This window comes from Arachis ipaensis, chromosome B3 (assembly GCF_059453495.1).
Source record: "Arachis ipaensis isolate K30076 ecotype BB chromosome B3, ASM5945349v1, whole genome shotgun sequence".
Classification (NCBI taxonomy): Eukaryota; Viridiplantae; Streptophyta; class Magnoliopsida; order Fabales; family Fabaceae; genus Arachis; species Arachis ipaensis.
Genome location: NC_142438.1, coordinates 146,801,719 through 146,826,093, shown reverse-complemented (window position 1 = coordinate 146,826,093; position 24,375 = coordinate 146,801,719). Strand labels below are relative to the sequence as shown.

The 24,375-nt window shown below is 30.7% G+C and overlaps 3 protein-coding genes across 6 annotated transcripts; 1 reads left to right on the top strand and 2 right to left on the bottom strand.

Annotated features, from left to right (window-relative positions):
- Positions 1–790: 790 nt before the first annotated feature.
- LOC107634003 (uncharacterized) lies at positions 791–6,197 on the bottom strand. Of its 3 annotated transcripts, none has more exons than XM_088507737.1 (7): positions 6,058–6,197; positions 5,440–5,686; positions 5,240–5,348; positions 4,896–5,016; positions 4,205–4,756; positions 1,756–3,550; positions 791–1,589 (listed from the first exon to the last, which is right to left on the bottom strand). In XM_088507737.1, the coding sequence occupies exons 2-7, from the start codon at positions 5,639–5,641 to the stop codon at positions 1,153–1,155; spliced, it is 3,216 nt and encodes a 1,071-aa protein (XP_088363863.1). In that variant the 5' UTR covers positions 5,642–5,686; positions 6,058–6,197; the 3' UTR covers positions 791–1,152. The 3 variants fall into 3 exon arrangements, with proteins under 3 accessions (XP_088363863.1, XP_088363864.1, XP_088363865.1); XM_088507738.1 differs by lacking the exon at positions 6,058–6,197 and adding an exon at positions 5,748–5,851 and having other exon boundaries at positions 5,440–5,645; XM_088507739.1 differs by lacking the exon at positions 6,058–6,197 and having other exon boundaries at positions 5,240–5,340; positions 5,440–5,497.
- Positions 6,198–16,404: 10,207 nt separating this feature from the next.
- LOC107632011 (3-oxoacyl-[acyl-carrier-protein] reductase 4) lies at positions 16,405–19,252 on the top strand. 2 transcript variants are annotated; one of them, XM_016335631.3, is made up of 11 exons: positions 16,405–16,683; positions 16,761–16,909; positions 17,077–17,130; positions 17,422–17,502; positions 17,573–17,618; positions 17,731–17,825; positions 17,907–17,939; positions 18,266–18,400; positions 18,491–18,584; positions 18,685–18,767; positions 18,924–19,252. In XM_016335631.3, exons 1-11 carry the CDS (start codon positions 16,515–16,517, stop codon positions 18,954–18,956), a joined length of 972 nt encoding a protein of 323 aa, XP_016191117.1. In that variant the 5' UTR covers positions 16,405–16,514; the 3' UTR covers positions 18,957–19,252. The 2 variants fall into 2 exon arrangements, with proteins under 2 accessions (XP_016191117.1, XP_016191118.1); XM_016335632.3 differs by having other exon boundaries at positions 16,408–16,683; positions 16,764–16,909.
- Positions 19,253–19,635: 383 nt separating this feature from the next.
- LOC107634810 (Transmembrane amino acid transporter family protein) lies at positions 19,636–23,453 on the bottom strand. Its single transcript, XM_088508819.1, has 7 exons — positions 23,358–23,453; positions 20,964–21,347; positions 20,412–20,805; positions 20,211–20,316; positions 20,027–20,118; positions 19,831–19,899; positions 19,636–19,734 (listed from the first exon to the last, which is right to left on the bottom strand). The coding sequence occupies exons 1-7, from the start codon at positions 23,408–23,410 to the stop codon at positions 19,636–19,638; spliced, it is 1,197 nt and encodes a 398-aa protein (XP_088364945.1). The 5' UTR covers positions 23,411–23,453.
- Positions 23,454–24,375: the final 922 nt, after the last annotated feature.

The following is a 24,375-nucleotide window of genomic DNA, read 5'->3' as shown; positions in this document are numbered from 1 at the left end:
CGCCAATTTCTTGCTTTTTTCGTTTTTGCCCTTTCTTTTTTTTGGTCGGATCTTTTCCTTTTTACCGGGAGCTTAGCGGACTTAACTCCCTTGGGGCTTAAATTATGGGCTACATCGGGCTTTCCAAATTTATTAGTGCATTTGTTCAAAACTAAGCCCATTAATAAGTAATTGCTCCTGTCCCCCCCCCCCCCCGGCCCCCAAAAAGGTAATTGCCTAATCTTAATCATCTACATTAACCCAAAAAAAAAAATTTAATGGCTATAAATATATTATTGTATAAAAGCTTTATTCTCCTAAGATATATATAAATCTTAATTTTTTAACTAAAATTGTTTAGAAAACAATTATGCATACACTTTTTTAGCCATTCATATTTATGGTAGATACCCTTTTTTTTTCAAAAGGTACAAATTATCTTTTTTGTTGGTATTATAACAGGATTAAAAAAATTCAAAAAAAAAAAACTAATTACAAATTAAATAGGATAAAAAAATTTCTTATTCATTAATCATCATCCCTAAGATCTTAATGACTTCTTTAAGAGTTACATATAAAAAATTAAACTCTTATCAATATTTAAATTTATCCAAACTAGACAATTAGTATATCTATTTTCTCCCCAATATATATTTACAAAAAGTACATCCAATTTTTTTCTTCTTACAGCTACTAATACTTGCGAACAAAATTAAATTTCAGCTGATATTGTACTTGTGCTATGTTATGTATATATAGTTATATACAATATAGAATATAATGCCAAAAATAATGAAGAATAACTCAAAAGGAAGGAAAACATAAACTTTTATCACAATCTTAATGAATATGTACAAGTGAGTTTGTAATGCACACTTCCACTGGTCAATAGTGGATCACTTAATTGAGAATGAAATCAAATCAAACAATAATATGCAGAACACGGAGGGAAAGCAATCATCTACATGCCTCTAACTGATCGGCCTTCCAATAAAAATGGGGAAAAGAAAATAATTAACTTTACAATTGTGTGAAACAGGGTTGTAATGTAACCAACATAAAAACCAAATGGCTATTCTGCACAAGCACTTAGCTAAGCTCTAGTGTATAATTGTATATTATATAGTCAAACTTGAAGAGCCGAAATTCCGAAAATGCTGCTCAACTTTGCACTCACATTATAATGCAATTACACTTTGATTCAAGCTTATTAGGGGGTGGCTTCAGGCCGTCTACCTTATCGAGAAGCCCAATGGTGCGTGGCAAAGACTTGTGCACGTTTTCATCGTTCTCAGTCTTATTAGCAAAAAGAGATTTTACATCAGTTTCCGGTGGTGTTGGCTTCACTTTTTGGGGTTTGGAAGGGCGCTTGCTATCCATTGGGTTTCGAGAATCCTTTTTATCAGAATTGGCCTTCTCCAATATAGTCAGTGTTGGTTCAGAACCTTCAAGAGGGTCTAAGAGTTCCTTTTCCATTGCTATTGTTGCAGCCTGATATGCAAGATCGTGGATTATAGAGCTGCAAAAGAGTATGGTATCTGTTGCTTCTTCAAGTGTAAGGCTTCTAGTGTTGCCAGCACCTTGACACTCCACTGTAATTGTTGATCCCTCTGCCATAATAAAGCATTAAAAATATGTCATAATAAAGTTAGAAACTACACTAATAGAACTCTTATTCTTAACTTGATCCACGAAAAAGCCTTCTAAATCAGATGAAGCTACAAACGAATGTCATTGTAAGAATTCATGTAGGTCCTTAAATTGCTATATTCATACCTATGCCATGGGAATATTCTGCCGTATTGAGCTCAGAAACAAAATCTCTAGGAGAATCATTGGAAGAATGTAGGACAGAATGTTCCTGAGATTTATCCACAGTGCACTTTGATACCATTGACAGATTCCCATCTGCCACACCACTATCATTCTGGCAACAGTTTTCTCCTTCTATTTCTGATTTTATAATTGCAGAATTGTTGGTACTAACCAAAGCATCCATTCCATCAACATTGGTGATTTTGACACCATTTTTCTCATCAAGAGATGACATTGGATCCTTAAGCGATGCTTCTGTATTTGAGATGCTGCTAGCATGATCTGGATGGTCGTCAACATAACTGTATGAAATACAATCTCCATAATTTCGAAAAGATGTTACCGAATTGTCATCTGACCGTACACCAATAACCTGGCTTAACATTTCTGTTTCAGAAGCATCAGTTACTCTGCTATAATCTGTATTGATAGAAGTTTCTGGTACCATAAAATCTAAACCATGGTGAGAATGGTTTGACGTTCCAGAGATAGATGAAGCAGTGCTTGGACACTTGATCCTTGGGTCATATTTGCGGTCAACATCGAATTTCTTGCCAATTGACTGCCTTTGAACATGAAATTCAGAATGTTTTGCTGGGCTGAAATCAACAGATGATAAGGCAGAATAACTATGATGCCCAATTGATCTTCTTATACCATTTACACTGCCTCTTGGAAAATAAAGATCATCATAAGATAAGGTTGCGGCAGTGACAGTCCTGCCCTGAACTATGGTTCCTCTGCTGCTCCTTGACCTTCTCAACAATACAGAAATGCCATTGCCTTCCAAGAGGTGGTTCACTTTCAAATTTGGGCGATCCTGGGAATGACATAACTCTTGATCCGTATGATGATTATCTGGCTTCTTGTAATCAATCCCTGATTGATCCACCTCTGGCTGGCAGGAGTGCATCTGTGCACTTTCCTCCACAGATGAACTTGGAGTAGGACCTTGTTGCAAGTGACCCTGAATTACTTCAGGGGACAAAGATTGACTTCCCTTGGCTTCTTGTTCATCAAGAAAAACTCTCATGTTACCCGCATCAGACTCTTGAGGCAGTTCAGACCCAACTGGTTGTTGATCTATTTCAGCTAATGGTTTTTGTTCTGCAGGGAAATTTGTAGAACTCTCTGAAGAGTCGTTGGAAACTTCCAAATTTGTCTCTGCAATGTTATGTCTCAATAAGGTGTTTTCCCTGCTGCACTGCGGACAAAGCTTGATATACTTCTCAGCTTGTTCGGTGACCTCATAGCAACAACCACAACTAGAACAAGTTGCTATATTTTCAAAACAGGCAGGTTCAGAAATATCACCTCTGACATTGGAAGTTTTTGAAGTTACATTTAATTCTGTATCAATATCATGATGGGTAGAATCTTTAGATTCAGCAGGATCTAAATTAATCTTAGGCTGTATAGTTTCATTGTGCAGGAGATCAATTGATTCATCCTTGATTACACATCCAATATTTTCATTTAATATATCGATTTCATCAAAGGAAAATACTTCTTCATGAATATCAGAATATAATATCTTCTCAGTTCCCTTTACCCTGTCATCTTGATTTTGGTCACTCCCTTTGGTATCTTGTGCACAACGTCTTCCATGATCAGAGCTCATATTGCTGGTTGAAGTAGCAGAAGAATCGCTATATACAAGGGAACATTTTGCCGAATTTGCTTTCCCAACATAAAAAGTTGTACTTGGCACACTAGATAGAAGTGGTCTGAACATTTTCTGATGACTTTTTCTATCCTGCATGCCATTACAAGGTAATTAACAAGAGTTTGTAGAGTGATCATAAACAACGATAAAAAAGAGACTATAAAGAAAACAATAGCAAAAGACGGCGATATGTAGGGAGGAATGCACAACTCTTAGGAAAACAGAGGATTATAAACAATAGTATGCACACCATACATAACCACATATTGATATTCTCTATCACTAGGAACTGAAGATGTGTTAACCAATCGAAAGAAAAACCTGGTTATAACTTGTAACAATCATGCTAGTACAAGCATTCAACATTATTAGCAGTATCCAGACAAAGTCAAGGATGAAAAACATGAAACTATGTACTTGGAAGAGTTGTATATTCAAGAGTAATTTAAAATTTTGTTGAGGAGAAAAGAACCAAAAAAGCATTGTACAACATATTACTCAAAGATAGATATAGCAAATATTATATTGAAGTGTTGGTTGTTAACAGCATAGAATGATCTAAGACGGCTGATTCAAAGTAAAGTGCACAAATGAGATAAACTAATTCCAAATATGATATTGTAAAGCAAGAATGACAACCTTATTAAGACAAATCAAGGTCTAAATGGCATAATCGCTACAAACAGACAGTAAATCACACAAGTATTGAGAAGAGGAATTTGAGAGAAGTAGACAATACAATACCATTTGCCGGAGAGCAGAATCAAATGATCTTTTAGGAGCAGAATTTGGGGACGCCATGCTGGACGATTTCTTGGAAGTAGGATATTTGACATTGGAATGTGAACCCCCCTTTATTGAATTTGCTCTATCTAAACTTCCCATTGGGATAGACTGAAGAGAGTCTACATCATCACAGCCAGATGATGCAACAGAATCCTTGCTGTATGAACTGAATTGATCTCGATCTTGACTGAGAAAAGAGCTGCTACTCCAAGAAGCAGTAGGAGACATTGATTGCCTACTGAATTTGCTGGTTGAATCCCTACCATTTCGGGATGCTGGAATTTTTGGTCGATCAGCCAAAGAAGTACAGAGATTGGGAGGAGCAGCACAAGAGAAATTGGAAGAACTAGTTTGCCATGCTCTTATCTTTGGTGAAGCAAAGTTCCCACGGCTTGTCTTAACAGGCGAAGCTCCTCTAATCCCTGATGAGATTGCAGGACCAACGGAGCCAGTGCTGGTCCTCCGAGGGGTAGGAGTTGAACTTCTCCTGCTTACATAACTTCTCTCCATCTGAAAGAAAAGGCTATCCAACATAAGATGGATTATAAGAATAACAACTACTGCATTTTTCAAAAGGATGAAACAAAGTTTAGATGAATTTGCATAAGTATTCATAAGCATTACTATATAAATGGATTCAAAGTCCCACCGTAGAAGATCTTGATATGGAAATGGGTTTACTCTGAGGACTTCCTCTGCCTACAACATTTATTTGTTGTGGTTCATCATCTAATGAAGGAAACAGTGGTGTGTCAGGTGGTGTGAACAACCTATACATGAATAAAACAGACATTTAGCACATTAGTAATGAGCCAATACCAGTAATCAACTTATGCACATGTTAAGTATCAAAAGCCTTGTGATCAAGAAATTAGCTTTAAATATTTTCTTCGGAAGAAAAACCAATTCTGCACAAGGTGGATCCAGAATCACAACATATGTTCACATAACAGAACAAGTAGAGTTGAAATAGCAGAAGAAAAGACAACACACCAGTCATAGTCATTTTTGTCATCATCTGCATTGAGCAAGTCACTGGTTTCTCCTTGGCCATGAATGGAAATCCTAACCTTGGTATCCGGAAAATGCCTCAACTGCATAGCTGTATGAATTAAAATTCAAGATAAAAGGAACGAATTCATGAGTATTACCTAAATAAACCAATTAAAAAGAAAAAAGATATAGAAGATTACAAAATGGATCTTCAAAGTCATCCGATGGCTGAAGTAGAAAATTCTCTTTGGACTCCATTTCATTGAACAAAGCAAGATCATCATCATCATCATCTCGTCTCTCCCTGAATAGCAATCCGCCTCCGAGACAGTGGCCACGCTTGTGAATGTCTTGTCTTGGTTCTTTCCCCGGAGAGAATCTCATTGCTAAGGAAGGTGGCATCTCCCTACCCAAAATTCAGTGTCAAAAAAGGTAACGCCTCAAGTTCTGCATACAAAGCCAAAATCAAATTTATTTAGCAATGGAATATACTAACTAAAAATATTACCATATAAAATTGAAGGCATTGATCGATTTAGCTGAAACTTATTTAGAGGGAGATAACAGGTCCAGACTCCAGAAAGGTCAAATTACAAAGCAAATGGGTCTTTCTGCCAACTAATACATAATATTGATATTTGAGGACCATGGTTATTACTATTGGTTAGTGCGGTAACTTTTGAACCGTTCGTAGCTTTGCTTACAAGTTTTGTGTGTTGTCTGCGTTCAAGTTTAATTTAGACCCTTCAATTGCATGAATGTGGGCAACATGTACAGGTATTAGTAATTGACTTACGTTAATTTGTTGAATTTCTTACCTGACACAATAAATTATATATTGAGGCATAGAGCAATTCCGAACTTCAAATTAAGTAATAAGCAGGACTGCAAAACCCGTAGAATGAATGAAAGGATGAAGTCAAGGGAGATTCTAAAAATAACTGAATTTGACTAGAACAACACATTGGTTTAATTGAAGTGAGGACGTGGTGGATTACGGTTATGGTTAGAGGATGGTGGAGGCCTGGAGGGGGTGCTTACTAGTCACTATCACTTCATAGTTTATACTTTATATTATGCCGTCTCCGTCTCCGCCTCCGCATGCTAAACATTTCATTTTTAAAAGCTTTAGTTACTCTATTGGTTCTATAATTTTGTGAAATTTTTAATTAGGTTATTATGCTTTTTTTTTTTTTTAATTGAGTTCTTGCACCAACTTTTTTTTTCAATTAAGTCACTCTTAGTAATAATTGGCTTAATTTTATAGAGACCCAACTAAAAAAAAATTTAATACATGGACCTAAATAAAAGGAAAAAAAAAGGTATAGGGACTCAACTAAAAAAAAATTTGGTGCAAAGACTCAATTAAAAGAAAAAAAATATAGGAACTCAATCGAAAATTTTGCAAAACTATAGAACCAGCATAATAATTCAACCTTTTTAAAATTCTATTATTCAAATCTGTTTTGCTACAAATCAATTTCTTTTGGTGGAAACTCACATAAAAGTCTTTTATAAAGTTGTTAGTTGATAAAGTTGTTAGTTAAAAATCGTTAAATAATTTGATATTTTTAACTAAATTATTATTTAAAGATTTTTCATTAGCAACTTCATATGAAGATAATTGTAGGTAAATTTTCACCTTTTTTTTTAATCAATTACTTTTGTAAAGATTAAATGATATAGTAACCAATAATTTTTGTAATTAATATATTTAAAAAAAAAAGAAAAATAAGAATTGTTGTTCACTAGGAATGTTTGCAATATAATTTGAAACGGTTTTGACAAAAAAAAATTCAATCCGATCTGAATATATAATTTGTTGTAGTTATATTGGATCGGTTTTATTTTATTTTTAAGGCCAATCCAATTCGATCTAAATTATTGTAGTTGGATTAGATCGGTCTATTTGATTTTTAAAAAATAAAAATTTTAAATTTTATTATTAAAAACAAAAATAATTTTAAGTTGGTGAAATAAATAAGTCTTATTTTATATTTAATAAATACTCACTAAATAATAATAATATATGAATAAAAATATGTAAGAAATTAAATATATTATAAATAAATTTTAATTTAATAATAAAAGAATAATATTTCGATCAAATTTATGGAATTGGTAAAAAAAAAATCTAACCTAATTTAAATTAGTACAATTTTAATAATTTTTAGTTTGAATTAGATTGGAGGAACAATTTTATTCGAGTCCATTTGGATTGGAACACTCATGTTGTTGCTTTGCTTACATCTTGAATAAAAAGAATTTGGTTACTTATATTTTATCTATTAGAATTCAATTATTTAACTTGAAAAACTTTAGACTTGATCAGGTACAATAAACGAACCAAAGCCAATCTGTGACACCGTCTAAAGGATAGCGCCGCCGCCTACAGCCCCAACTGGCCCTCTCCCGAGCTATGAACAAATGAACAATCACAGTCACAACTCACAATTCACAACCCTAAATTTTTGGTGAGCTTGACACTTTAAACAAGTGATATGTCCTAATTAGTTTATTTGTACCCTAAGGTTTCATTTACTCCCATGAAATTAATATATTTTTATTGGATTTAATTAATATACTTTAAAAATATAAATTAAGATTATCAATTGAAACATTTTTTTTATAAAAAATATATAAAATTTAAATGTTTAATATTAATAGTCTTAACATATTCTTATATCATTAACTAAATTTTATATTAGTAAGGCATATGCTATTTTATAATATTTTATATGTGGATATAAGTACGAAGCTTGAACACCAAAAAAGGGGGGCAAAAGAAAAAAAACTTGAGACATAACAGAAGTTTGTGGGGGCAATGTGGAATAAGGTCAACATAACAACTGATGAATTATCGATCATTAATTAACTAATAGCTGGCTTTGTTACTAATAATCCACAGATTATTGAGTTAAGCCACTTAAATTGTTAGGTGAGAGAAACTTAAAAGAAGTATATTTGTCAATGATTTCAGTTGTCTTTGGTTCTACTACTAATTGCTATATTACTGTCAACGGCAATGGACATGCCATCTAATATCTATATTGCAATACAAAAGGACTAAAGTAGTCTGTGAACAAATAAGTAAACTAATATATACATGCAGTGACGGAACTTGAAACAAAATTTTAGGGAGGACAGATAGAAAATAATTGTTAAAATATTTTTGATATGAACTCCATTTAAGATAAGTTCGTCTAATTTCATCTTTTTGATTTGGGTGATATTGACAAATTTAAAACCATTTTTCAAGATCTCGTTCCAAAAAGTTAAGGTTAAAATCATCAGATGTAACTTTTTGAACTTTTGAAGGTTATATCTCACTTTCTTCGTTATTCATTAAAGTAGAAGAACTATCTACAGGTGTTGATATTGTAAAAGTTATATGTTCTCCTTCTTAAATATTAGTCTTTCTCTTAAAAAATGTATCAATTCTTTGATTTTTTATTATTATTTTATATAAAAATTTGAATATATATCCTATAAAATATATAAAGAAAAAATTAGAAGGATAAATATTAAAATTTATAATATTTATTGAATTTTTTTATCAATTTATACAAATACAATAATATTAATACTTATTGAATATTTTATTATTTTTTATCATATAAAAATTAAATTAAATAAATAGTAAAATATAAAATAATATTAAATTAAATAAATAAAAAATATCTAATTTTTTATATTTAAACTTAAAGATAGAGAGAATGTTGTTTATTAAACTTATTAGATACTTTAAGTCATTGTAAAATATTTAAGTCAATTGAACTTAAAAAAGTACTACTAAATTTTTTATAAAAACTTAAAAAATTTGGAAAGGGCATGACCCCTTGTCTAAACTAAATTTCGCCACTGTATACATGCTAATATTCCTGCGTGAATTTTTAGCAGTAGCAATTTAACTTTAAAAATGGAGTTTAGATAACATAAAATTATATTAGGATGAATATCCATTTTGGTTCTTAATAATTTTTTGAAGGATTATGAGATTTTTTAAAAAACAAATTTTTATTTTGATTCCTTATAATTAACTTGGTGAGATTAATTAGTCTTTTTGTCAACGATTTCTCACTAGAATATATTTATAAAACTCGTTAATTATTAATATATCATTTATTTAATTTTTATAAGTAAAAATAATTTAAAAATTATTAATATTTTTTAGTTTTACACAATAAATTTAGTTAATAATGTATTTACAAAAAACAATAAAAAAAAACAAACAATTATTTTTAAAAGACAACGATATTCTTAACAAAAAAATTTATCAATTTTAATTGGCTCTTAATGAATAAATTAACAATTTAACATACTATATAAATTTATTTCATTAATATGAAAAAAAATATTGATAGAAATGTTAAACAGTCTCACACATAAAAATTAAAATTTAGAGACCAAAAATTTTTTTTTATTGTAAATTTCATTGTTTTTTAAAATAAAAAGTGTAATTGATGGAATATAACGATGGTGCATTGATTAATTAATGATTTGGACCTGCCACTTTTTTTTTTATTATCTTCATAAATCGCATTTGATATTTCTTTCTTTTTGTATATTCAATTTTTTTTTAAGTTAGAAGTAAAATTCAAATCTTAAATTTTTAGATGAAGAGGAGAGATTATATTATTTGAGTTAATTTAACGGTTATAAGAGTAATTAATTTTTTATTTTATTATTTTATTAATTTTTTATTTTAAAAGATTTTGATGTATTGAAATAAAGTTAAAACCTTTGACTTGTAAATATGTAGAATTTATAATGTACCGGTAGCGTCAACAAATCATATAAAGTTTCAATTATATCTTAATTAGTTTACCAACTCAGAAGATGCCAATATTCATAAACATATGGCAAGAGTGGATGTATATATAAGAAATTTCTATATCAAATGCAGATGTTAATTATTAACTATGTCAAAATGTTAATCTATTATATAGTTGCTTTTTTATATATAATATGATAGTACAAAATTATATTAATGTAGTCTTAATAAATTGTCAATTTGTCATTCTTAAATTCTCCTGCATCATTAATAATCCATTTACACATCAGTATTTATCATACCAAAATAACATAATAATGTCTCAAATGATTGTAAACTACTTATAATTAGTTCGTTATGATTCCAACGCTTACCGACGAAAAAAAATAAATAATAAAACAAGAAGATGTGCTGTCAGATACGAATAGAATCTCTCCTATAACTAGAAACATGACGCAGCCAGAGTGAAGTGCTGAATATATCTATTATTAAAAACATCTAAATTTACAAATTGAAATACAACTAAACAAGTAAAGCTTAAATGATAGATTTGTCTAAATTATGAAGTTGGTACAACAAGAATTACGAAATGTTGGCTATAAACAATAGTGTCCGATTATTTTAGGTGAAACTCACAGTTATGTTTATGTGAAATTATTAATTAAAAATTATTAAATAATTTAATATATTTAATTAAATTATTATTTAATAATTTTTAATTATTAATTTTATGTAAAAATAGCCATATATGAGTTTTTACCATTATTTTAACATATAATCTTAACTGATATCCAAAAAAAAAGTGATTACATTCAATACTTAAGTGATAATATGTCATTCCAATATATATATCCATTCTTCTTGCAGTTAAGAGATTTGTCCAAAATATGGTTTTTTGTAAAAGGAGAAATGTCATCCTATTTTTTTCACAAATGAATTATATATCGGATTTCAAAGAACACTCGGATAAGCATCTACAAAAAATATTCCAACACTTAAATTAGTAATAATTTAAAGAAGAGAATGATAATAACTTAAGTGAGTATTAAGTTTTTGGATATCTTTTGCCATGACCAGTGGTGAATCCAGAAATTTTATAAGAGTGAAGCTAAATTAAATACAAAATAAATTAAAATATAACATAATAAAAAGTCAACAAAATATAATTTATAGTATATAGATAAAAATTAATAATTATATTATATAAAAATTAACATTCAACTACGTACTTTAGAATTTTAGTATTTTTGAATTTGGTCTGCGATACTTCATATAACTAAAATTATTAATTTACTATCTAAAATAAATTTTAAAGCATTCTCTTTGTTAACATATACAATCATATAATATGCTAAAAGTTTGTCTTTAATCTTGTTTTAAAGTATTGTTTTAATAATTTTTATTATTTAAAAAATCTATTCAGTTGTTACTGTTGTTATAGAAAGAGTCAAAATAATAATTTTTTTTATAATTATTATTTTTTACATTAATCTAAACCTATATTTTTCAATAACTTTTTAATTATTTATATATTTATAGGCTTTTATTGTTTTTTAAACCTATTTATTAATTGCTACTAATATATTATAATACACATCATAATTTATATATATTAAATTATTAATGTGTAAACTTTTTTTAGTGTGTAATATACAAAAATATATTTAATAATATATATATATATATATAAATTATATAATAATAATAAACTAATAGTACTATTTTTTTTTTAAAATTTGGGGGACCATAGCCACCTTAAGCCCTTCCTTAAATCCGTCACATGTTACTTTATATAGACTGAATAGAGACTAAACATTTTGAATATGCTCATTTAGTGAATCATAAGCTACAGTTGTGATCAGAACTAACATATGATTATCTTAATATTCTTAGTATTTGTTTTGACTATTTTATTAAATTATTGATAATGACATATGATGGAGTCATTATACCGTTGTATTAAGTATTATCATATTTTTGAGTTATGAGACGAGTTATATTATAACTTCAATTCTTTGGGCCGAATTAAAAGTTTCATTAGCTGAATTATAAGTAATGGATCAAATTTTGTTCTTCAAATAATAAGTGACAATTATCAAATAATACGGGATGGATCATGTTGTAACAGTCGAATTATATTAACAACATAAATAGTAGTTATTTATAAGTCATGAAAATTCTAACATTTTTTTTATCAAATTTTCGAATTATAACCTATAGTTACCAAATTATAGTAACCAAATCACCCACTTTTATCTTATTTCGTGGCAAATTAATTATTCAAAATGCTGCTGAAGTCCTATACTCCCATCTATTTGGAGAAATTGAATCAATTCTCAAAGCATGGAAAAAAAAGCTAGGAAAAAGAACTCCGCCCGGGGATCGGAGTGGAAGAATGTGAATCCTAATCCTAACTTATTGTGAACTACTTATTTTGTTAAGTATATGATGGCTATACTTTTCTCTTCTTGTTTTTTCTTATTTATTTTCTATTTGTTATGAGGTTCTTAAGTGAGAAGGAAGGAAATGACATTATTAATATAGCAGTATTAATTCTTTTATAAGTATATCATAATTTAATATTTTAATTGAAAACTTGTTTCAAGTATTAGAATGAGAATAACAATATCTATTTTTTATCTATAGTCACGATTTTAAGAAGAAGTGACTATAGAGACTATAGTCACTGTGAAAATCATGACCATAAATAAGGTTATGATCACGGTTTTAGGTGGGATGATCATAGAGGCTATGGTCACGATTTTAAAATAGGGTGACCATAGAGACTATGGTCACGATTTTTACGCGTGACCATAGATTAACTTATGATGACGGTAAAAAAATGTAGTTTAAAGTGCCAAAATTTTAATATTACAACTGTGACAATAAAAACTGTGATCATAGATAAAAAAAAAATATGACCATAGGTCTATGACCACGGTAGAATAGGCCATAGTAAAAAAATCGTGACTATAGGTCAAAAACCGTGATCATAGACCTATGATCACCTTTTCACTAGCTATAGCTATGGTAACGGTTTTTCACCGTGACCATAGATTTTTTTTTTTTTTGTATGTGTTCTTCCCAATTGAAGTATACTCATGCTACCAAAAAAAATTGAGATTATTCTAAGGAGAATGTGTTATGTTATACAAGGAGATCAACTAGCTAGCTAAACAAGAACAAAAAGTCATGATTATTTTTTGTGTTGGGGTTCAATTTCCACCGGATACAAGATTTGATAATAAAATCGTTTGTACGCGTGCCTACAAATTTAATTCTAAAAATATAATATTTAAAATGAATAATTAAACTAATTCTCTCTAAAAAAATTTTATGGTTGTGAATGGTGATAAATTTGGTATTGCTTATTGAATGAAAAATATAAACTAAATTTGAATTGAGGTTGTAATTGATGTTAGAAATTCTGGTTATGCCAATATCTTGGTTGGATTGTTGATCTGAAAAATAATTCTATGTTAGAAAAGACCTAGTTTTTACACTTACTTATATTGAGTAAAAAATTCTATATTCAAAATTTGAGTTATACAATTATATTACAGGGTGACTTGAATTTGAAACTGTTGAAAAGAGTTTGAGAAAAATATTGGTTTGATTCGTTAGTAACTATTGGTTTGATTCAAGAGCAAAGGATTTGATATTCGAAATGATTTAGAGATTGTTTAGTTAGGATCTTGAAAGGGTGGCATACCCCGAATTTTAGAGGAAATGCTGCCAAATTTTTATAAAACTCTAAAATTTTATTTAAAGTGTTATTTAAAAGCAAATCTGATTTAAGAATATTATTTAATTTCAATTTATTACGAAAAGAATTTTGTTTTCAATTCGATTTATTAAGAAAAGTATAATATTTTAAACTCAATATTTTGAGAAGGAATTTTGCTTTAAGTTATGTTTTGATTTTGGTTTGATAAGAAAGAAAAGAAGAAGAACGAAAAGTAAAGAAAAGAGAGATAATTAAAGGAATCTCTGCCACAGGAGAGTAGAGAACAAAGATTAAAGGAATATATTAATTAAAGGAATGTCTGCCACAGGAGAGCAGATGCGATTTTGTTTGGGCCTTAGTGCCAAATGTATAGTAGGGACGCCCACACACTGAGAACTGTTTTCCAGATGTAAGTTCATTGATTTGAAAGTCATACTGTATGCGGCCTAGCCGTAAGACTTATAAGCACACTGTATGCATCTGGAAAGCCATATCTGGGACTTGTGCCCGGGTAATGTCGGGAGCGGGTAGGCAACCGACACATGAGCTCATGGCCTGCTTAGGACAGACATGCATCATAATGTTTGCGCATATGCATTTGATTGTGTTTGCTTGTATTACTTCGTTATGATTATGCTGCTTGTCTTATTGCGACTTGCCTGTATGTTGAACTGAAGCTCCTATTTGTACTATTAATAATGTGATTAGGAACTGATGTTTTGATTGAGAATTAATTATGTGGTTGAGAAATGGTTAATTTGACTAGTCTTAGATTTAAAATTTGTTTTGGGTTTAGAAATTTTGAAAGAGGTAATTAATTAATTAAAGTAAAACCAAGAGTATTTTAAAAAAGTTTGATAAAACTATAGTTTCCTTGAGTATGTTAATTATTCGCATTTTATTCATTACTTTTACGGCATTCCCATTCCCCATTAAGAACGTGTGGTTTGTTCTCACCTCAAAATCTTCCACCCTTTTAGTGATACACGTTCGAAGACTCAGGATGAGGCCGTGAACGAATAGTTGGAATTGTTTAAAAGTTAAGTTGTTTTTATAGAGTTCCCTCGCCTTTATTGATTAGGATTTTATTTTACCTAGAGGGATAGGTAATGTATTCGAGTTTTATATTGAATTTATTTGTATGGCATTTATTATTAGTAATAAGGGGTAAGTATTGTTTTGGTCCCTAACGTTGAGGGACAGAATTGAAACCGTGCCCGATGTAATTTTTTATTTAGAATCATCCTTAACATTTTTTTGATGTAATTTTTTATTCGACCACGTCGCTGCTCCGGTGGTTCTGCTTCTTCTTCTGAATCTGCTTCCTTCTTCTTCTTCATATGCTTTTTCTGATTTTATTGTTGTTGTGTGTTAATTTGGTTGTTGAATTTGTGTTGATTTATTGAATTTGGGTTGATTTCATTGATGTTGTTATTCTTGGTGGTGGATGTGCTGGTGCTGGTGGTGGAGGAAGTGCTAATGGGTTGGTGGTGGAAGAAAATGTGCTGATAGAGGTGGAGGGTATTTTTGTCCAAAAAAAGTTAAAAGGATGATTTTAATACGAAAAAAACGTTAAGGATTATTCTAAATCAAAAATTACATCGGGGACGGTTTCGATTCTGCCTTTCAACGTTAGAGACCAAAACAATACTTACCCCTTAGTAATAACTATGTGATTACTATTACTTGGTGATCTTTGATATATGATTTTAATTAATAAAAATAAAATTTTTTAGGCATTTTCTTATAAATTGAAACACGACATCGAACTAAAGGTTCAATATTTAATAGTTAATAAGAAAAACGAGTTAGTAACGCCTTATTTTTAATACGATGCTAAAAATTAAGGTGTTACACTTACTCCTGATTTAAATTCTACTGTTACTGTAATTTCTCCCGTTAGAATTGTTCTTACTTAAGCTTCCTTGACTTCTATTACTGCTCCCCATCATACCTCACTCAAAAAATGACTTTTCAGAACTTTACAATATGAACAAGATCAATGAGAAGGAGTGGAGACAAAGAGCGCCATTAACTTTTGGAGTAACGAAAATTTATAATTCTAAAAGTGAGGGACTTATTTAATCATTTTAAAAATTGGAGAACTAATCTAAAACAAATTGAGAATTTTAAAAATCATTTTAGACATTATCTCTTTTAAATTAATATTCAACCAACAATAATTTACATTCATATTTATAAGTATTTGCATAAAAAATATTTTTATATTTATATTTATATTTATATTTATTATAATTTACATACTTAAATCAATATAATTGATACTTATATTTTTTATTTTATAAAATTTATATATATAAAATAATAAAATTTATTTATTAAAAATAATTTAGTATTTATACTAAACAAGTAATATCTAAAATTACTAAACACTGCTGCCGATAGAGCTTCTGTAAATGCAATTACCCATCCTAAATTTGAATCCTCTAAATTTTAAATTTGTACTTTAAAAAATAAAATGTGATTTTTTATTTTTAAATAATTTTTCTCTCATATTTATTCTTAGTCCCACTTATAAAATAAATAATAAAAAATTACACTTTACCCTCTAAAAATAAAATTTAAACTTTAGAGAATCCAAATTCATCCATCACGGGGTTATTTTTTATTTGTCATAAATCATAATTGCTACTATTTGCTACACAGTACACACTCTCCCTCACTCAGTCACACGGAGGCTCGGGGTCGGAGCTCCCAAATCAAACACAAAATCAAAATCAGAACAAGACGGTTCTTCAAATCTGTGTCTTGTGATGGCAACCCTGGCCCGTTCAAACTCCCTCCTCCTCCACACTGCCGGCGCCGGAGCTGGAATTGCTGCCCACTGCCGCACCCACCTCCTACGCCAATGGGTTCCAATCCACGCAACCAAACTCAACCCCCTCTCTCTACACTGCAACACATCCTCCTCTCCCACTGCTGGTACTTATCAATATCATCTTCCTAACACTTTCTTTCATTCTTAAATTGATTAGTATGAACATCGCGCGCACATACAGTAGGAGGTGTAAGAGCTCAGGTTGCAACTGAGGCGGAAGCAGGAACTCCAGCTAGCCAGAATGCGGAAGCGCCCGTTGTAGTGGTCACCGGAGCTTCTAGAGGCATCGGTCGAGCAATTGCTCTCTCCTTGGGTAAATCTGGTTGCAAGGTTACTCATTCGCATTTGTTTGTTTCCCTCAATCTCATCTTGTACAAAATTTCGTTTTATTTTTTATATCTATATAACAAGCAAACTTGCCTCCATAGATGTAATATTGGCATAGCTTTCTCTCAGTTCTGCAATTCAGCTATTTTGGGGGTTTTTTTTTATTACAGGTGCTGGTCAACTACGCAAGGTCATCCAAGGAAGCCGAGGAGGTTTCCAAGCAGGTACATGGCTTCCATCTAAATTTATGTTTAATTTTGTAATTCGGTTTGAAACCATGCACTGTCTATGTTTTTATGTTGTTGATGTTTATGTTATGAATCTTTTTTGTGTTAAACACATATAGTGGTCATGGTCTGAGTTGATCCTTGGGACAAGAGATGACAATCCTGTGCTGCGGTTACTTTGATATATTTATTCACAAGCAATAATATTGAAACTGAGGTATCCTGCGACCTCAGCCTGTTTATACTCACTGACTGACCTGTAGTAATTTCTTTGATCATTACTTGCAGATCCAGGAATTCGGTGGACAAGCTCTTACATTTGGTGGAGATGTTTCCAATGAGGCTGATGTGGAGTCTATGATTAAAACTGTGAGCAAATATTTATAAAGCATTGGATTTACATTCTACCTTGGCTGTTTCATAACTTCAATGTATGCAGGCTGTTGATACTTGGGGAACAGTTGACGTGTTGGTAAATAATGCAGGTAACTTAGATAAATCTCTTGTTCTAGGACTCTTTTCCATAATTACAAATTTCAAATTTCATATCTAGTAGAAATGAAACTGCATACTCAAAATACTATCTCATTGTTTTAGGAATTACTCGAGATGGCTTGTTGATGCGGATGAAGAAATCACAATGGCAGGAGGTTATTGATCTAAATCTCACTGGTGTTTTTCTTTGCACCCAGGTATTAAGTTCAGAATTTGAGTACATGTTATATTAAGTATACTTCTCTTTTAGAGGAGCTGACATGGTTTATTTTTTGCAGGCAGCAGCTAAAATTATGATGAAGAAGAAGAAGGTGACATCACACTTCAATCTCCTCCCTACATCTTTTCATATCATATGTTTGTCGATGGTGGGAAGAAATGTTGTTGGATACAGCCCTATGGGCTTCAACTTGACCTTTGTCCTCATCAAATCATCAGTCCTGACTAAAATTCCTGTGTAAAATAGCTAGAAGTGTTTTTCTTTCTTTTTCTTCTGTTTTTAATTTTTATTGGTAGGGGGCTGTATTTTGGAAAAAGTTATCAGTCAACCACTGCAGTCTTTATAATTTGAAAAATTACAGCTAGCATTTGCTAAAGCACTCTACTTTTATATCTCTGTTCACTGGTGATTTTGCAGGGAAGGATAATCAATATTGCATCAGTTGTTGGTTTGGTTGGGAATGTTGGACAAGCCAATTATAGTGCTGCAAAAGCAGGAGTAATTGGCCTGACAAAAACAGTTGCAAAGGAATATGCTAGCAGAAGCCTCACTGTAATTTTACAATAATTTTCTGCCTGATGTCTAATATGCAGTTTTATATAGGTTGATGGAATTTTACTGAAAACACCGGCATTTCCTCAGGTTAATGCAGTTGCCCCAGGGTTTATTGCATCTGACATGACTGCCAAGCTAAGCGAAGACATTGAGAAAAAGATTCTGGAGACAATTCCTTTAGGTGAGCATGACCAAAATATTTTTAGCCCCGAAGCACATGTAGCAACAGTTTAAAACAGTTGATAATGCTTTGTAACATTCTGTTTCAACCTTATATTCAGGGAGATATGGCCAACCAGAAGAAGTTGCTGGACTTGTGGAATTCTTGGCCCTCAATCCTTCTGCTAGTTACATCACTGGCCAGGTCCTTTATTTCCTCAGTGGTTTTTCTAGATATAGAACTAGTCTGATAAACTATCCCATTATATATAGTAGATTATGTGACTTAAGTTATTTACATGTAATGTTTTTCCCATTCATCTTTTATGTGCTGTTATAAACCGGAACTGCTCTATTGCAGGTGTTCACTATTGATGGAGGCATGGTGATGTAAGTCAGTAATATGCTTCCTTTAGCAACTTGAGTTCTACGCTTAAAGTTCATACCAATAGGCAATAGCCACAGAAATTCAACTTCTTTCATATGGTGATAGTTCATTGTATGCTGATTTTTGCTCCAGTGTTATACTTGGTAACTTAATCCTATCAATTTTGTTTAGCTATTAAAAGGCTTCTAATTCGGATGAATTTGGCATCTTACTACATGTTGGTGAGTCTTCATCCTAATGCATATGAATACTCATCTTATCTTCTTCTATAATAAAAATAATAATAATAATATGCCGTACCATTATTGCATTCTTGGTGGGAATAATATGGTTGTCTGCATATAAAATAGAAAAATCACTTGTGACAGACAACTCTTCATCTTGATGGATTGCAAATCTCAAAGAAACTACATGTTATGTACAGAATTCATGTATGTGTTGTGTAGACGAATGGCAAAATATGTAAAGAATCCTAAACAAAATTGATTTTTAAAGGCCTAAAAAACATGAAAGATTTTGCACCCTAACTTAAATTCTGGTGTAACATTCTATTGTAAAAGATCCGAGCATGCTCTAATATTTCCTACTCGATTTGAACTAGAATCTATAGCTAGCTGCCTAGCTATCAACTGATAGATTATTCGAACAAAGCAATCATTGAGGGTGCTACCCTTGAAACAATAGCTCAGGAGAAGAACTTGTAGTTATGGATTGAAATGATGATGTTTCTCAGTGCTCCAATTGGGGATACTGTCATCAAAAGTACCCCAATCACAATGCATGTCTGAAATATAATAAAAATCAGGTCAAAGTCTGAGCGTAATTACTAAAACTAAGAGGAGACTGTTCAAGGATTATTGACAGGGGTCAGTTAACATACCCAATTTACGAACCAAGACAAGCTAAATCTCTTAGGTTTGTAAACTTTAAGCCATATTATGCAAGGCAGCTGCAAGTAGGAAGAATGCAACACTAAGTATTTGATAATATATGATGACTACTAGGTCTTCTTTCGTAGGTGATTTGATTATATAATATGTGAAAAGGAAAAATAAATGCTTTGCTTATATACTTACGAAGTATGATGTTGGGGCAAAGGCAAATCCTCCAAGAAATCCAAGAAGTGAACCAAAGAATGGGACGCATATAGCAATTGCCATTGTGAATGCTGTAACAGTGGGATAAAATGTACTTAATCTAGATAGCAGTTCAAAATTCAAGCTAAGAAAAAAAGGGTCCATAAGCAATCACCTCACATACCTACAAATAGAGTGCGGGCAACGAATCGAAGTGTGAAGCAAGGGGGGAACTTAAACTGCTTCACTAATAAGGTTTCCATCATATCAAACACTGGCATAGAAAATACCTGTTGTTTCCATATCCAAAGTAGAAGTGTAGAACCTGAGAATGCTGATTGAATAAAAAGCACAAGAAGTCAACGAACTGAAAAATGAAACTCACCTGGTAGCCACCAACAACATGGACAATAACAAACATGTTAGCAGCAGCAATGAGCCAAATAGGGTGCTCAAGAGTGATGAGGATGTTATCTTCAACCGAGTTTCCAAATACATAGTATCCAATGAAGGCAACAGGGAAGTAGCAGATTGCCACTCCTATGTATGCAAGGATAACTCCGTTCCACATTGGTTTCTTGGAAGGCACTTCTTCGGTTGAAGGCATCGTTGCTTGGATTTCCAGAACTACATTGTGGCCTGCATAGGCGAATGCTACATCTCCCAAGGCAGTCATGAAGTTGAACACACCATCTGCTGTGCTCTTTGCGTTGTAGCCATAATCCACATTTGGTTGAACTCCCTTCATAAGTGAAGCCACCCAAGCAATAGTTGAGTAGCTGTAATGTATTAATGTTACATAAGCAACTATTCACATGAAGATGTTGAAATCATTTTCATGTAAAAATAATAGTCAAGATGTAAAAATGTCTTATGTTAAGCAGAGTAACAATATCACTATAAGAAGATTGATGATATATAAAGGAATTTGAATTACGCAATAGACATGATGGCTGCAGCTAGAGAGACAGCAGAAATAGAGTTGAAGCTGGGGCATTGACAGAGTACAAAGTTGACAGATGCAAAGATCATAATCCAATAGGAGGTTCTGATGTCTTTGCATGTGGGACAAACGCTGCCATGAAACTTCTTAAGAGATTTGCCTCCGGTGACCATATAAACAATGCATGTGCCAACCTCAACAAGTAGCTGTTGGGGAACCACGATGTATAGGCCAAGCTTTTCACCAAAGGCATACTGCCCTAACTCGTGGTACCGGTCAAATCTCTTGCCGGGAACCATTTCGTGCATCTCAACCATTTGCCATAGTGTGAACAAGGTGATGATCCATGACAATAGCAGTGCAACCACGCCAGGACCCCTAAATTCAAACACCAAGATTAAGAAGGTAAACTATACCCATGCTTCAGATATATGCATAAATATATGTGTCGTTCAATTTATTTTCAATATATATTTATATTCCAACATGTATTTTATACTTGTGGCTAATTTTGATGGTCAATTTTAGTGTACACTTAACATAGTTTAGATAATAGATATTCAATTTGTATAATTTTAAAATATTTATTTATTCACGATATTTATTATGTAATTTTTTGAAATTTTTATCCATAATAATATAATTTAAAAAAATAGAATAATGTAATATTAATTTGATTCAGCTGAATTTTCTTAGTTTTTATAAGAATAATTCTATCCAATTATATTATTTTCGATCTTTATTATTGAGATAATTTTTTATAAGAATAACTCTATGAGAAAGTCTAAGGGTTATCATTTTTATTAAAATTTGGTCAGCACTTAACTAGTAAAAGAAAAATGAGTAATTTCACACTATTAGATATAATCTTACACTATTAAAAATATTAATGATAGTTAATTGATGGATACAAATCACAAAATCTGCTAGCCCCTTGGCACTCTTCTAATTCTATTTATTAGAATTTATTATTTTTGGCCATCAATTAGCCATCAATATTTAAAAGTGTAGACAAAAATATATTGTTAAATTACTAAATTGAATTAATAGCTAAAAGTAATGGCTAAAAATAATAAATTTTGATGACTTTTTAGTATTCTTCTTTTTCCTTATTGGGAGCCACTTAAATAAAGACGCTTAAAACGTCTTTTTATAAAGATGTTTTCTAATAATTAAAATTCAATACATATAATTGATTAAATCGTATTATTTTTGTTAAAATTAAATCAGATAAATTGATTTGGCCGAAAAATCGGTAAACCAAATCTTGAATCGGTCTAAATTAATATTTTTTTTATAAAAAATGACTACAATAACTCTATTATAGAAAATAAAAAATGACTAAAATACTACTATTACATATATATTTTTTTAAATTTTGAGAACCATAAATCATAACTCTACGACGATAAAAAGAGAAGAGAAGGATTAGAATTTAGGATTCTCAAAATTTATACATATATACAATAATAATAAAATATATTTTAGTTATTTTTTATAATAGAGATATTGTAGTAATTTTTATAAAAAAATATTAATTTAGATCGGTTTAAGGTGTAATTCACCAATTTTTTTGTCAAATCAATTTATCTGATCTAATTTTAAAAAAATAACATAATTTAATCAATTATATATTAAATTTTAATTACTAAAATACATCTTTAAAAAAAGACGTTTTAAGCATCTTTATCCCTTTCCTTATTTATGTTAGTGTGATGAGGAGGAGGTATATCAAATTCAAGATTGCAAGATATGAAGAGTACTTTGTTTTTTAAAGAACTTTAAGATGAAAACGTATTATATTAAATAATTTAATTAAATATATTAAACCATCTAATTATTTTTAATTATTTTCATATAAATACATTTTTATTCGATTTTGTTTTAGCTACACCTACACAGACATGGGAGTTCAAGTTCAAACTAAACAAGTGAACAACTAATGATTTCACGCATTTATGATGGATCTATTCTCGTGAGATGTGCCAGTTTTCATTTGTACTAATAGATCTACTGAAAGAACTTCACAACCATTATTAATACATCGATTTTCATCACTGTCTAGGAATATCTAATTATTTTATAAACAAGAGATGCTTGACATTTATTTTGGGAACAAATATATATTTTTTTCATGTATAAAAGATATCATGGTCAATATTTCATTTGTAACTACATAAATAGATGAAGACTCATGTGTGGTTGCATTCATATGAAGTTGATAGTCGATGTATAATTTAACATGTTTGATTAAATTGTTATTTAACAGTTTTACTTTATACGAAGACAAACTAAATGCGAACTTATACTTAAATATGATACACACTTAATGACTAAAAATTAGTGGATAGCATACTTAATGAGTAATAGTTAGGACATAATTATTACCAGCCCATCTTTGACATGGCATAAGGAAGACTGAGGACACCAGCACCAACCATGGCGGTGAGATTGTGAAAAGCAGAATACCACCATTTGGCATTTCTAGAAGCAGTGACAGGAAGCCAATTATCAATGGCAGACTTTCTTGAATCGTCAGTCATTTCTAATTTGCAATCAAAATCTTGTTCAAACTAAACTAGTAAAGCTATGTATGCAATATGGATAAGTTCACAGATCTTTATAATCGGGTAAAAGACGCGGTCTTCAGTTCTGTTATTCTGTAACTGCCGTAGCAAAGTATGTCTGGTAGTTGGATAATGTAAGCTAAACATAGAAAAACAGATGCACTACTACTTCTTGCTACCATCACCTATTTTCTCTCTCAGTTATTTATTATTGCTTGGTCTACCGTACATTTTGATCAAAGTGTCATACTTCTGATCCTTTTTGATATGTTATGGTCACATTTATCCGAGTTTCTTGAAGGTGACCCAAAAAAAAAAAGTATTAGTATTGATTAACTAAACTTTACTTGTATGGTTTTATTGGTGGTTGATTTTGTATTTAATCTTCTTGACTACTAGTTGCTTAATTGGTTTGCTATAAATGATAATGCTTTAATATGAATTTATTTACTAATTTTTTTTTTAATATGTGAATCTATGTATTCATATATTATGAATGGCAACCTAGAATTGTATGCCTTGCGTAGACATATAAAACACCAGAAGATTCGATTAAATATTAACGGTAGAAATCATTAAAAATAAAATAATTGTATGTCAAAATCAACACAAATATAGATGCATATATTTTATTTATAATTATATTAAAATATACAAATGTCTAATATATATATTGAAATGTACTTCAATTCATTATTTTAATGCAATTCTCTTCCCTTTTATTATCTCTTTTCTCTTATATAAAATAATGAATTACTTTTTTAAGTTTTTATTATTGTTCATCTTACTAGTTTTTATATTTTTCATTTGTAGTTTAAATTTTATGAGGAATATAAATA

Bases quoted from the DNA above. Each gene is read 5' to 3' on its own strand.
- LOC107634003 (XM_088507737.1), bottom strand. From the start codon at position 5,641: ATGCCACCTTCCTTAGCAATGAGATTCTCTCCGGGGAAAGAACCAAGA. The intron at 5,017-5,239 runs GTGTGTTGTCTT...ATTCATGTATAG, and splicing joins GACAAAAATGACTATGACTG to GTTGTTCACACCACCTGACA. The intron at 1,590-1,755 runs GTATGAATATAG...TTATTATGGCAG, and splicing joins AGAATATTCCCATGGCATAG to AGGGATCAACAATTACAGTG.
- LOC107632011 (XM_016335631.3), top strand. From the start codon at position 16,515: ATGGCAACCCTGGCCCGTTCAAACTCCCTCCTCCTCCACACTGCCGGC. The intron at 16,910-17,076 runs GTTACTCATTCG...TTTTTATTACAG, and splicing joins TGGGTAAATCTGGTTGCAAG to GTGCTGGTCAACTACGCAAG. The intron at 18,401-18,490 runs GTAATTTTACAA...GCATTTCCTCAG, and splicing joins ATGCTAGCAGAAGCCTCACT to GTTAATGCAGTTGCCCCAGG.
- LOC107634810 (XM_088508819.1), bottom strand. From the start codon at position 23,410: ATGGTTGGTGCTGGTGTCCTCAGTCTTCCTTATGCCATGTCAAAGATG. The intron at 20,806-20,963 runs GTAATTCAAATT...AATACATTACAG, and splicing joins GCAGCCATCATGTCTATTGC to CTACTCAACTATTGCTTGGG. The intron at 19,900-20,026 runs GTAAGTATATAA...TCCTACTTGCAG, and splicing joins TTGCCCCAACATCATACTTC to CTGCCTTGCATAATATGGCT.